This window comes from Schistocerca serialis, chromosome 11 (genome assembly GCF_023864345.2).
Source record: "Schistocerca serialis cubense isolate TAMUIC-IGC-003099 chromosome 11, iqSchSeri2.2, whole genome shotgun sequence".
Lineage (NCBI taxonomy): Eukaryota > Metazoa > Arthropoda > Insecta > Orthoptera > Acrididae > Schistocerca > Schistocerca serialis.
The window spans coordinates 106,940,885-106,954,820 of NC_064648.1; the positions used below are offsets into that span (position 1 = coordinate 106,940,885).

The 13,936-nt window shown below is 41.9% G+C and overlaps 1 protein-coding gene across 1 annotated transcript in view; it reads left to right on the forward strand.

The window, feature by feature from the left end:
* Positions 1-13,936, forward strand: part of LOC126426781 (ankyrin repeat and KH domain-containing protein 1-like) — a 116,697-nt gene that overhangs the window by 80,360 nt on the left and 22,401 nt on the right. Inside the window, exon 3 of the mRNA XM_050088776.1 lies at positions 3,943-4,519. Coding sequence (XP_049944733.1) covers positions 3,943-4,519 — 577 coding nt within the window. The remainder of the gene's footprint in view (positions 1-3,942; positions 4,520-13,936) is intronic.

The window sequence follows — 13,936 nt, forward strand, 5'->3', positions numbered from 1 at the left end:
CTTTTATTTGGATGGATGCTTTACTAAGTGAAATTGGCACAGTTGGGGGACTGAGAGTCAGCATTTGGCGATCGAGATGTCACTTCACCCTCAACGGGAGACTGTGTGGTGTGCAGTGTCCACTCGTGGAATAATCGGTGCGGTATTCCTTTGGTGACTACCGAACGGTATGTGAAGGTTATGGAAGATGATTTCAATCCCGTTAGCCAAACTCATCCTGGAGGAGCACTTTTGGGACTGCATTCTCGTTCTGATGCACCCAGAGGCCACTAGCAAGGGCCTAGATTGGATTCACTTTCAGATAAAACAGCTGTGCCACGCATACCTGCTCTATTCTCCTGTATACTATATGTAACACTACTCTCCCTTCCTAAGTACGTGTTTGTTGAATAGATTAAAGATAATTTTTTATAGTACACTACCTTGCCGGATTCATTCATGAATATGCGTAGAACCTGTGTAGAGTGCACTCCAATAGAAGTCCTCTCCTTTTTTATACAGCTTCCACGTAACATATCACTCTCTATGCATATTCCTACTCTCTTCTGTACCTCAAACTTTATTTGGCCATTTTACATCATGAAACATTTCCTATATACCTACAAAAGCTATTTATTTACAATTTAAAATTAAGTTTAGAGATATTACTCCTTCTTGAATTCTTCGGTTTTTTTCCGAATCCAAACTGACTTTCTGATAATCGTGTGTCAATTGTTCAAAGACAGAGGAAGCTTTTATTTGATGTGGCATTCACGACTAAGTTAAGACTTCGGTAATTTTTGTATTTTAAGACATTCCTCCTTTAAGAATAAATATCGTATAATGTTTCTCTAGAGTCTGAGGGCCTGTTCCTATATGTTACACAAGGGAGTATTTAACAGATTTCTAATTTCAATCCTTCCAGGTTCGACAAATTCAGCTGGAGTGTTGTCTATCCCAGGGCTTCCTTGTTTCTCAGATTTTCAGAGCTAGCTGATAGAAAATCGCTGCAATAAATAATAGTAATTTAAAACGTCATTTAAAGGATCAACCTGATCGTCTAATGTAGTAACTGGAACTGTGACTATTTTCAGCGCTAATTACAGCTTGTAATGAATAACTTACAACAACAAAGGTCAGTTATCAGCACCATCTGCAACAATTTGGTAGGGTGACATCAATTACGAAATGATGGAAAGAATGTGTGTTGAAAAGATGGCATATTCTCTATGACTGGCTTTGGCATATCCCCCTACAGTAATGGCTCCCAACCTTTCTGAGAGCGTTATCCCAGAGTGCAAACAGACACTAGCTAGAGCTCCACTTCCCCCCTTCCCTTCCCAGCCACCCAAACACCCAAACACACACACCAAGTCATCATCCTTAGCGATTAACTAAACTCCACTAACAAGGGAACCTCCCCATCGCACCCCCCTCAGATTTAGTTATAAGTTGGCACAGTGGATAGGCCTTGAGAAACTGAACACAGATCAATCGAGAAAACAGGAAGAAGTTGTGTGAAACTATTAAAAAAACAAGCAAAATATACAAACTGAGTAGTCCATGCTCAAGATGAGCAACTTTAAGGAGTAAACAAGCTCAGTAGAGCTGTGGTCCTGTGGTTAGCGCGAGCAGCTGTGGGACGAGAGGTCCTTGGTTCAAGTATTCCCTTGAGTGAAAATTTTAATTTTTTATTTTCAGACAATTATCAAAGTTCAGGAACACACACACAATCAACTTCGCTCTCCAAAGTTCCAGAACATGTTCAGATTTGCTTGTACACATGCAGGATTTGACGGTATACACATGGAAAAATTTGAAAACGTTAAAAACATATGTTTTGACAGAGCACAGGGAAAACTGTGCGACTGTGAAACTGTTGCATTCATTTGGTGCAGTTTATGAGACAAGCTCTTGTGATTTCATCACTTTTTTGGGAGTGATTATCTCATCCACAAGAAATCCTAAATCGGGCAAGGTAGAAGAATCTTTTTACCCATTCGCCAAGTTTACAAGTTAGGTGGGTCGTCAACATATTCCTGTCATGTGTCGTATAGAATATATCAGACGTGTTTTTCTGTGGAGGAATCGATTGACCTATGACCTTGCGATCAAATGTTTTCGGTTCCCATTGGAGAGGCACGTCCTTTCGCCTACTAATCGCACGGTTTTGCGGTGCGGTCGCAAAACATAGACACTTAACTTATTACAGTGAACAGAAACGTCAATGAACGAACGGACAGATCATAACTTTGCGAAAATAAAGAAAGTAAACTTTTCACTTGAGGGAAGAGTTGAACCGAGGGCCTCTCATTCGACAGCTGCTCACGCTAACCACGAGACCACGGCGCTCCTGAGCTCACACTATCCTTGATGTTGCATATCTTTGGCATGGACTACTCAGTTTGCATATTTTACTTATTTTCTTTATAGTTCCACACAACTTCTTCCTGTTTTCTCGATTGATCTGTGTTCAGTTTTTCAAGGCCTATCCACTGTGCCAACTTATAACTAAATCTGAGGGGGGTGAGATGGGGAGGTTCCCTTGTAAGAAGAATATTTCCTTTGAAAATTTTTATTTTGAAAGTGATGAAAGATAAATGATACTTAGCTTTTGTAGATGCTTTATTAAACCTCAGACTAATGTGTCAATTATACAATTGGTACTTCTTATTTGTAATGATGTAGCCTTTTCATTGCGTCTAAGACTACTCAAAAATGGAAGTTAACTAACTGTCTGCAGTGAAGTTATGCACTTGTTACAAAACTTGTTTCCTCTACACCACTTCTATCTCTATTGACACTTGCGTCACCCTCATCCTGCACCTTTACTTAAAATCAATCAAGTGAAAATTCATGCACTCTGCTTACTGTTTCTGAATCACTTGATTGCTGGACTCCTTACTTCTGCAGTGTCAGAAATCGAACGATTTTAACTTGCCAACGCTTTGTGTCTGACTAGGTGCCACAAATAATAATAAAAATAAAGTACTGTACACATCTTACACTACAATAGTAGCCATTACATAGTAAGTGTTGAGTTGAAGTTTAATATTTTTTCATTTATTGTTATGAAGTGAGTGATGACGAAATTTCTGGTGATTTGCTAGAAATTTTTATGAGATATTGAAGCATATGTGATCTATATGTCTCGATTTCTCCATCATGGTACAAAGTGAAAACTATTGGGTGCAGCAGGAGCATTATGTTTGGAAGATGAAGTTCATACATTCGTTTGACAAGCTGTAGCTTGATGGTAAATTATGTAATAGCTACAAATTGTTGCGAAATAGTCATGATAAACATGATCTTTTAGAAATAATTTAGTATTGTAACCGAAACGCAATTAGGCACAGTTATTTTTACTCCAGATAAAATTTTATTTTATCCATTGTGGGGAGGGGGTGCGTTATGCCACTACCCTACAAAATGTTGGGTGTTGCCATATTGGAATATGTCAGAAGTTGCCATCTAGCTATGCCCGCCACCTCTATGTCACGTTTCTAGAAAGTCATTCCAGACTGTGACAGCAGTTACTTGATCCCCTGTATCAATTCCTGGAAAGAAACATGCTGGTATAGCAATTAAGGGCAGAGGGATACAGATTTCAGGCATGAAATATCATTGTTTTCTTAAATAACTGCATAAATCGGGACTGGGTGTTGAACAATGTATGCTCTCAGTCTTGTGCTAGATATTCATTTTGATACTTTGAGCAGGTAATTGTAGAAAGAGGCCTCTATTCCTTCTGCGGCATTTTGTACAGGCAAATAGGGAAGTTTTAAGAGGAGATGCAATAGATTTTCAAAAGTATTATTTCCTTCATCTACACACTATAATCTATGTTGGGTGTAAATTTTATCCTGATAGCAGCTTTAGAAATGCCTTTAAATTGTGGCATTGATTAACTCTGCACTGACAGCCACTCCCACTTTTTCCAACATTTGGGAAACCGTGTTTCAGAATCGCTCACAGTGGGACGAGTTCAGGAGGCTGAGGAGGCCACGGCCGTGGATCTGGGAGCCCTGCTGGACGCCGGGGAGGGCGCTGTGGTGACTCTGCTGGCTGGAGACACGCGGCTTGTGGCTCACAGGGCTGTCTTGGCCGCCAGGAGTCCCGTGTTTGCGGACATGTTCCGTCGCGTCACTGTAGAGGGCAGCAGCAGCCAGCTCGTACTCTCGGACACAGAGGGTCCTGTGCTGCGCCAGGTGCTGGCATACCTCTACACCCTGCAGGTGCCCCAGCTGCCCAGCATGGCCCCAAAGCTGCTGGTCGCCGCCGACGTATACGGCCTGTCGGTACTGAAAGCGCACTGTGAGCAACAGGTGGTCGCCCAGCTGTCTGTCGAGACTGCGGCAGCTGCAGGTGTTATTGCGATTAAGCATTCCGCCAACAGGCTGAAGCAGGCCGCCGTCGCCTTCATAAAGGCCCACTTGCTCCATGTGATGGCGACGCAGGGCTGGGCTGAGGCTGTAGTCAACGACCCACAAAATGTTGTGGAGTTGACTCACCTGATTGCAGAGAAACCGACAGACACCAGGTAAGCGTGAGACAAGTCACAATTCTACGTTACACAGCGATACGTGTGTGTACTGCCAGGCCTACAATGTCCACCACAAATTTTAATTAGATGTGCATGTGCAGTAAAATACACTACTACTGATATCCATTTTCTTGTATACACTGTGTGATCAAATGTATCCAGACACCTGGCTGAATATGACTTACAAATTCAACGAAGCCCTCCATCGGTAATGCTGTAATGCAGTGTGGTGTTGGTCCGCCCTTAGCCCTCATCTCAGCTTCCACTCTCGCAGCCATACGTTCAATCAGGTGCTGGATGGTTTATTGGGGAATGGCAGCTCATTCTGCACTGAAGAGAGGTATCGATGTTGGTCGGTGAGACCTGGCACGAAGCTGGAGTTCCAATATATCCCAGATGTGTTCTGTAGCGTTCAGGTCAGGACCCTGTGTGGGCCAGTCCTTCGCAAACACGTTACTGTCATGCAACCACTCGGCCACAGCCCATGCATTATGAACAGGTGCTCGATCATGTTGAAAGATGTAATCGCCATCCCCCAACTGATCTTGAACAGTTGGAAACAAGAAGGCGCTTAAAACATGAATGTAGGACTGTGCTGTGATAGTGCCACGCAAAACAACAAGGGGTGCAAGCATCCTCCATGACAAATACGACCATATCATAAAACCACCGCCTCTGAATTTTACTGTTGGCACTACACATGCTGGCAGAGAGCGTTCACAGGGCATTCGCCATACCCACACCCTGCCATCCGATTGACACATTGTGTACCATGATTTGTCACTCCACACAACGTTTTTCCACTCCTCAACCGTCCAATGCTTTCGCTTCTTACACCAGGCATTTACCTTCGTGATGTGTGGCTTAAGAGCAGCCGTTAGACCATGAAATCCTAGTTTTGTCAGCTCCCACCTAACTGTCATTGTACTTGCAGTGGATACAGTGACGAATCACGGTACAAAATGTTGCCATCCTATGGCAGGGAGTGGGTGTGGCGAATCCTTGGTGTACGTCATTTGCCAGTGTGTGTAGTGCCAACAGTAAAATTCGGAGGCGGTTATGATGAAGAGCAATTCGTGGACGGAGATTGCATCTTTCAACCTGATCAAGCACCTGATCATAACGCACGGCCTGTGCCGGAGTGATTACTCAGCATGAACATCCCTGTAATGGACTGGCCTGCACAGAGTCCTGACCTGAATCCTACAGAACATCTTGTGGTGTTTTGGAACACCAACTTCGTGCCAGGCCTTTCCTACTGACAACGATACCTCTCCTCAGTGCACCACTCCATGAAATATGGGCTGCCATTCCCCAAGAAGCCTTCCAGCACCTGATTCAACGTATGCCTGCGTGAGTAGGAGCTGTCATCAAGGCTAATGGTCGGCTGATTCCATATTATATTCTAGCATTACCTACACAGTGCGCCACGAACTTGTAATTCAATTTCAGCCAGTTGTCTGGATACTTTTGATCACATAGTGTACCTTAGAATGCTGCAGCACAGTTCAAGGTGGGCAGCAACGTGTTTTAAATTCCCTATTCGTGACGTTTCCATTCTGTAAATCCTGAAATCTTCGTTGTACTGGAGTAGTCAGTCACAATAGTCGCTGCACCCATATCAGTACAACAGTTTTGTGTGTTTTGTATCTCCCTTTTACGTTCTAGATATATATGTGGGATTCGCTGACAAGTTCTGTAACAAAATTCATTAACTCTAACGAAGTATTCGAGGGGTATTAGAAATAAGATTTTTGAAGTTTACTATGCTCTAAGGAAAATGTTGTCATTCTCAATCAGAGCATATATGGAACATCTCTCTTAAAGAAGGTGTATAAAAACACAATTCTTAAACACCACATGACCACCTCCCAAGAAAGGCGACAGGGTTTCACAACAGCTCTGCCGCTTCAGGCAGTTCCGCATAATGCTCTGTCTTCCTTCACATTTCCTTCCCACTTCTAGTCTGTTGTTTCTCGTGATATTGACATACTTCAGTCACTAGCTTGTGCAACACACAAAGGAAGGCGCTTTTTGTGTGAAAACTCCGTACTTGGCTCTTAGAGAAGGGTCTGCCAAATATCTACTGACTAGTGTTTGCTTAATTTTCCCAGTGGCTTTAGTAAAGATTAGTCCTGCAGTGTTTTCTTCTGCTAGAGCTTAGGTGTTTCCTTATCTGACCTGTTCCAGTTATTGGTCCATTCCTAACAACATCAAAATGAAAGAGATCTTCAGATCCTTCTATTCTTTGTAATCAACATATCACAATATAAATACTCACTACAATGCTAGTGACAAGTAAATTTCATAAATTACTTTTATTGTTAGATATGTCTGAATATTTATGCACTACTTACCGAGCTGCTTCAAAAACTGGAATTCATATCCTTCAGATAATAATCTGTACACTCGGTGATTCATTTCTCATTTATTTTTATTGTTGCAGAAGTGTATCCCAAAATTATAAACGAGAATTAATGTTTGAATGAAACTGCTTATCGCCACAGCTATGTTTTCAAGATGCCTATTATTTACACATTAACTTCAAATATGTAATTCTATCTGAATTATTTAGAAGCAAATTTGGGAAACGCATTTCTTAACTTAAATAGGGTGCATGTCACAAAACCCAACCAGTATCTTCTTCATTGCGTCAAGCTATGTACACTATTGCATTGCTTACCATGACAGCCACTTCACACAAGTATCCATCCACGTTACATGCATATACATGAAGCCTCTCTTTTTATGTCAATGGTAAATTCATTGCCCAATTTCTTCATGAGAAATCACAAACGCTAACCAACACACAAACACAGAACAAAACTACAACTGGCAAAACTAGAAACTGCCACATCTTCAGTAGTTCTCATTTGATACACGGATCTCCCAACAGTTACTGCCTTTAAACACCACTGCTACATGTAGCATGGTTTGCACGGCTCTTGAAATACTTTTCTTTTTCCATCACAGCACTTGCTTCATAAGCACCACTTGTAAATTCCACATTGTCCAAACACCAGCGACAACTTTTTCACAGATTATCACACTGCATACAAACTTCCATCAACTAGCATATGTAGCATAGTTCCTTTGTCTGTGCATTGCACTTATATTTAAATTATTAAGCACTAATATAAGACACACACACACACACACACACACACACACACACTAATCACAGTCTGATAAAAATCATTACACTGAACACAGTAACGAAACAAAATCCTTAATTTCAGTGAGTGACAACCTGTGATCAGCACTTAGGCATAAATATATATTATGTAATTAATGTGTCTGCTTATTTTGCTGATCATACTCATAGATTCGTTCAGCCTCCCAGTCAGATACTATTCAATGTTCACCTGTTTCGTGTGGGTGCTCATTGGCCAGTGTGAATAAAATAAATGTATTGGCCGAAGTTCCAACTCTGTGATAAAGGTTTTAATGGAAGTTAAATTTTTACTGCAGTAGCTTCGTAATATGACAGATATTGTGCTCCATTTTTCTCTGAATTTGCTTCCCCGGTCATTTCAGAAGTATCTGTCATCATATTTACTGTATGTTCCCCCTACCGCCCAGTCTGTAGCATATGACCTACGAACACCATCTGATGGACATAGTAGCAAATTAAGTACATTTAAAAGTTTTGCCAATATAACTTCTGAGTGACTGTAACTTGGTATGTTAAACTGCTAGTATGAGGAACTCAAGAGAAGCAGCGTGTAAACTGATTGTCTCACTAGTAAGTCATTTATCTTAGTGGGTTAGTGGACCCACTGTCGCCTTTGGCTGTGTTGGTCCCATCATCTGCGGATGGACAGCTGCCCAGTGGTCCCTGTGTGAATACATGTATGGAAACAGTCTACCTCTGCACTGTGGGCCAGCCACTGGACACAGCAGGACCAACCCCCAATATACAGCCACACAGTGAGCACAGCGACTGTGGCCGGACCCTCGTCACAGCTGTGCAGACCACAGGTGCCCACTCAACCTCCGTCTGTGGCATGTCGTGAGTTCTGTCACTACACAAGCATATATTTAAACAAATTAGAGGAGGGTGGCGTTAACGAAGTATTATGGCGAAAAAATCAAATTTTAGTTTCTAAAAAGCAGAGATGGCAATGGTTAACAGTAAACTTATTGTTTTAATCGATGTCAATATCTTTCTTTGTATTATGTTCATTCAGTGTTGTAGTATGGGGATTGTTTCCTAAGCTAAAATTCTTTTCCAAAGTTTCTGTATATATTAATGTAGTGGATGGAGTTTCTAGTTTCATTGTTGGTTATATATCTCCCAAATTAAACTGGAAGGGAATGGATGTGGAAGTAGGTTGCTGGTGCGTTGCTATATGAGTATCATACATGAACATAAATCTATGGACTTTATCAGCTGCAAAAGAGAAAGGTAGAGTCTGGAGAAAGTGAAGCATGTAAGACTGAAAAGATAACCTCCACGTAAGACTATGAACATTGTTTGATGTAGAGTTTATGTTTAAATATACATTGCATCAACAAGAACTGAAGTATTCGGAAGGCCTGACGAAACGAAATGTTACTTCACATGTTGATACAGTATGTGACATTATATCAGTCATTGAAAAATCGAGTCAAATTTACACGTAACTTAGTGGTATGAACCAATTTATAGTTTGGTATTGCAACCACAATTACCTGGACACATGCGTTGGTTCTGTTGGGAAGTAAATCTTAAAGTCATTTTATCCTTTCCTGACGGAAAGTGGGCCATAACCGTTGCTACTCGTCCTTGATATCGCAGTTACTAGCACTGCGATGGATTGACCCCCGACATGTTAGATCTGGATGTCTTTCGGGACATGGGGGTATTTCAACATCAGGCAAACAATTTATGGAGATACATCCCATGTGTGGGTGAGCATTTACCTGTTGATTGTTGATGTCACAATACTGTTGCATGAGAGGTAGCAAACAGGGACATGGGATGGCAGTGGCATACCATTGTGCCGATAGCGTCCTCAGTCACTATGAGTCTTGAGCTGAGGTCATCCCCAGCGGATCCACATACCATGACCCCAGAAGTAACACTGCTGCATGTCTCCAGAAAACAGAAAGAATGCGACCAAGGTCGCCGCCATAGTGCCTGACGATACTCATCTGGGCCAGTACAAAATGTGATTCATTGCTGTAATGCCAGTAGTCTATGCATTATATTCACAGCACCACTCCAGTAGTAGCCTTTTCTGTGTTGGTAGTAATGACAGCTACACGTGGCTGAATAATTCCATAGTCCATCTGCTAGTGGCCTCTGACACCAATGCAGGGACGAAGACATGCTCTTGGTCTTAGGTACTGTGAAGAAAACAATACATTACTACGATTGGCTGGTCCAATAACAAAAGTGTTAAGGGAGTTGACCACTTGTGTATCTAAGAAGATTAGAAAAATGAGTGAAATACAAGTGATACACTCTGATCGGTTGCAATGCTGTCTCGAGGCAGTAAAATATTGCCGGACATGATGGCGTGGCCAATCTGGCTCCAAACCTAGAGAGACCTTAGATACTTCTGTTAGTACAGTGTGGAGCAAATGAAAGTAGCCTGGGAGGTTGGATACGATTGCACGTGAATATATGCATATAGCCACACCCTGTGACATGCACGCCATGTGATCCTCCACGTGATCCACATCAGTTCAGATTGTAGTGCAGGCTGTGCCAGTGTGAGTGGAGCAGAGCAAAGGGGGCGATGGTACTCGCAGTGGAGCAGCAGGCGTTCGTTGTGAAAAGTTATGTGAGAACGAAGTCGTGGAAACGGTGTGGTCATTTGTTTTCTGCGAAATTTAGTGGTGTTAAAGTGTGAGCAACGAGTACCATGCAACGCTTAATCCGAAATTGATGTCAAACAGGATCTGTTTTGAACCAGCAAAAAAAAAAAAATGCCTTAACTCCCCAGCACACTACAAAACATGGCTGCAGTGCGCCAGAAAATGTTTCAGAGACCTACCAAATCAATCCAACACCTGTCACAAGACACCAGGATATCACACTAATTATGCAGACCTGCATATTCAGGGTGGTCCATTGATTGACTGGGCCAAATATCTCAAGAAATAAGCGTCAAATGAAAAACTTATCTAGCTTGAAGGGGGAAACCAGATGGCGCTATGGTTGGTCCGCTAGATGGCTCTGCTATAGGTCAAACGGATATCAACTGCGTGTTTTTTAAATAGGAACCCCCATTTTTTATTACATATTCCAGTAGTACGTAAAGCAATATGAACGTTTTAGTTAGGCCACTTTTTTCACTTTGTGATAGATAGCGCTGTAATGGTCACAGACATATGGCTCACAATTTTAGATGAACAGTTCGCAACAGGTAGTTTTTTTAAATTAAAATACAGAACGTAAGTACGTTTAAACATTCTATTGCGGTTGCTCCAATGCGATACATGTACCTTTGTGAACTAATCATTACTGAAAACGCATGCTGTCACAGCATGATTACCTGTAAATACCACATTAATGCAATAAATGCTCAAAATGATGTCCGTCAACCTCAATGCATTTCGCAATACGTGTAACGACATTCCTCTCAACAGCGAGTAGTTCGCCTTCCGAAATGTTTGCACATGCATTGACAATGCGCTGACGCATGTTGTCAGGCGTTGTCGGTGGATCACGATAAAAAATATCCATCAACTTTTCCCACAGAAAGAAATCCGGGGACGTCACATCCGGTGAATGTGCGGGCCATGGTATAGTGCTTCGACGATCAATCCACCTGTCATGAAATATACTATTCAATACCGCTTCAACCGTACGCGAGCTATGTGCCAGACATCCATAATGTTGGAAGTACATCGACATTCTATAATGCAGTGAAACATCTTGTAGTATCATCCCGTAATTTCTCTTGTGCCCAGTGGCAGAACTGTACAAGACGTTCAAAGTCGTCGCCATGCAATTTCTGGTGGACAGAAATATGGAAAGGGTGCAATCGATATTGATGTAGCATTCTCAACACCGACGTTTTAGAGATTCCCGATTCTCGTGCAATTCGTCTCCTACTGATTTGCGGATTAGCCGCGACAGCAGCTAAAACATCTACTTGGGCATCATCATTTGTTGCAGGTCATGGTTCACGTTTCACATGTGGCTGAACACTTTCGTTAAATAACGTAGGCTAACTATCCGGCGAACGGTCCGGACACTTGGATAATTTCGTCCAGGATACCGAGCAGGATTCATAGCACACGCCCATTTGGCATTTTGATCACAATAGCCATATATCAACAAGATATCGACCATTTCCGCAATTCGCAAACGGTCCATTTTAAGATGGGTAATGCGTGACGAAGCAAATACCGTCCGCACTGGCGGAATGTTACGTGATACCACGTACTTGTACGTTTGTGACTATTACAGCCTCATCTATCACAAAACGAAAAAAGTCGTCCACCTAAAACATTGATATTTCTTTATGTACTACACTAATATGTAATAAAAGATGTAGGTTCCTATTTAAAAATACCCAGTTGATATCCGTTTGACCTATGGCAGCGCCATCTAACGGGCCAACCATAGCACCATCTGGTTTCCCCAGTTCAAGCTAGACGAGTATCTCTCTTTGTAGTGTTTCCGTTTGATGCTTATTTCGTGAGATATTTGGCCTGATCACTATCGATGGACCACCCTGTATATCCCTATCGGATGTCTGTTGGTCATGCATTAAAACCAGCAGATGTTCCTAAGCACCTCCACATTTGTGAATGTCCATTCACTGAGATAACAATGAATGGCTTGGACATGGATCTTTCCTTTATGCCTGATGGAGACTAATTTCAGCTGAAAGTTACGTCAACTAACAGAATCACAGGTCCTGGGTAGCAGAGAGTCAGCAGAACGTGCACGAAACACCTTTGCACGATCATAAGGTTGGATTTTGGTGTGCAATGTCTGCACGCAGCATTACTGGTTTCACCTTCTTCAATCAGCTGTTGACTTTGGCCTATCACATTGCCAACATTTTGGAGCTATTTGTGGAAGCTTTAATGGAGTTACTTCCAAGAAGATGGAGCAACTGGTCATACAGCAAGCCAAACCTTGGATCACAGGTACACAATTTCATGATTTACAGTTGTTAGCCTATGTCAGCCTGGTTGGGGCCCTACCTGGCCATCTTTGTCACCTGATCTGTCAGTGTGTTATGACACTGCACGAGAGCCCTCAACAGCAGAGTCAATCACAACAACCCTCACAGTCATCAAGAACTGCAGCAGAACACTCCACATGAGACTGCAGCAATTCAAGCATCCAACCTTCGATCCGCCTTCAGCATCCTACCGACCAGGGCCCAAAAGCATCAAAAGATGAATGGTGGTCATTTTCAACAGCTGATATAGTCATCTTAGTGCTGCATTTACTTTCCTGTGTTGTATTGCTTTGTACTATAGAACTCTAATCTCTGGCTGCTTTTATTTGACCCCACCTTCTAATAAATTGCGTGTGTATGTGTGTCCACCTTAGATTACGGTACATGGAAAGAGCAAAGCTATACAAGGCAGTAAGCTAGTAACCTTTCTATCTGAGGCAGAAAATATAATGTTATCTTTTGTAACTGCAGTATAAGTATTTGTATTAGTGTTAATATTAGTAACAAATGTCAGTAGTAACATAGTAGTAACAGTAGTAGTTGTAGATTCTAGAGAAAATTCATGGTGATGCAGTATTAATAGAGGCTTTCAATAGTTGTAAGAGTTATATTGTTTATTACTGCAATTACAGTATCAGTTCTCATTGTGGTGTTAATAGCAATATGTAAAATGAAATAGCAAAATTGGGCAAGATGATTTGAAATAACGAATGCCACTATGTAGAGCACCACATCGATATCCATATGAATGTTGGAGCATACTAGTAGACAGAAATAAGGATAGTGAAAATCTTATATTGTAGACATACCATATTATAATGTTCAAAATAAGAAAGAAATAAGAGTTATTACAAGCTTGACATATTTGAGGTACCTAGTAGTTTCCCGAGAGCATGGCAGATGATGTCCTGAGGTGGTACTGTATACCAAAACCAGTAACCAGTAGACTAAATGAAAACTGCTACTAAGGACTAAAACATAAACACTCATCAGCCAGAACATTATAATCACCTATGTAATACCTGATATGTCCACCTTTGCAACGGAAAGCAGCAGTGACGCATCATGGTCTGGAAGGGAATTGGCGCCACACTGCCCACACAAGGCACCTAATTCCCAATAATTCCTCACCAGGGGAATGAGCTCTTACGCCACGTCGAGACACATCCCAGATGTGTTCGATCGCATTCCCATCTGGTGAGTTGTGGGACCAGCACATTAATTGAAACTCGCCACTCTGTTCCTCGAAATACTCCATCACTTCCATTCCTTGTGATATGGT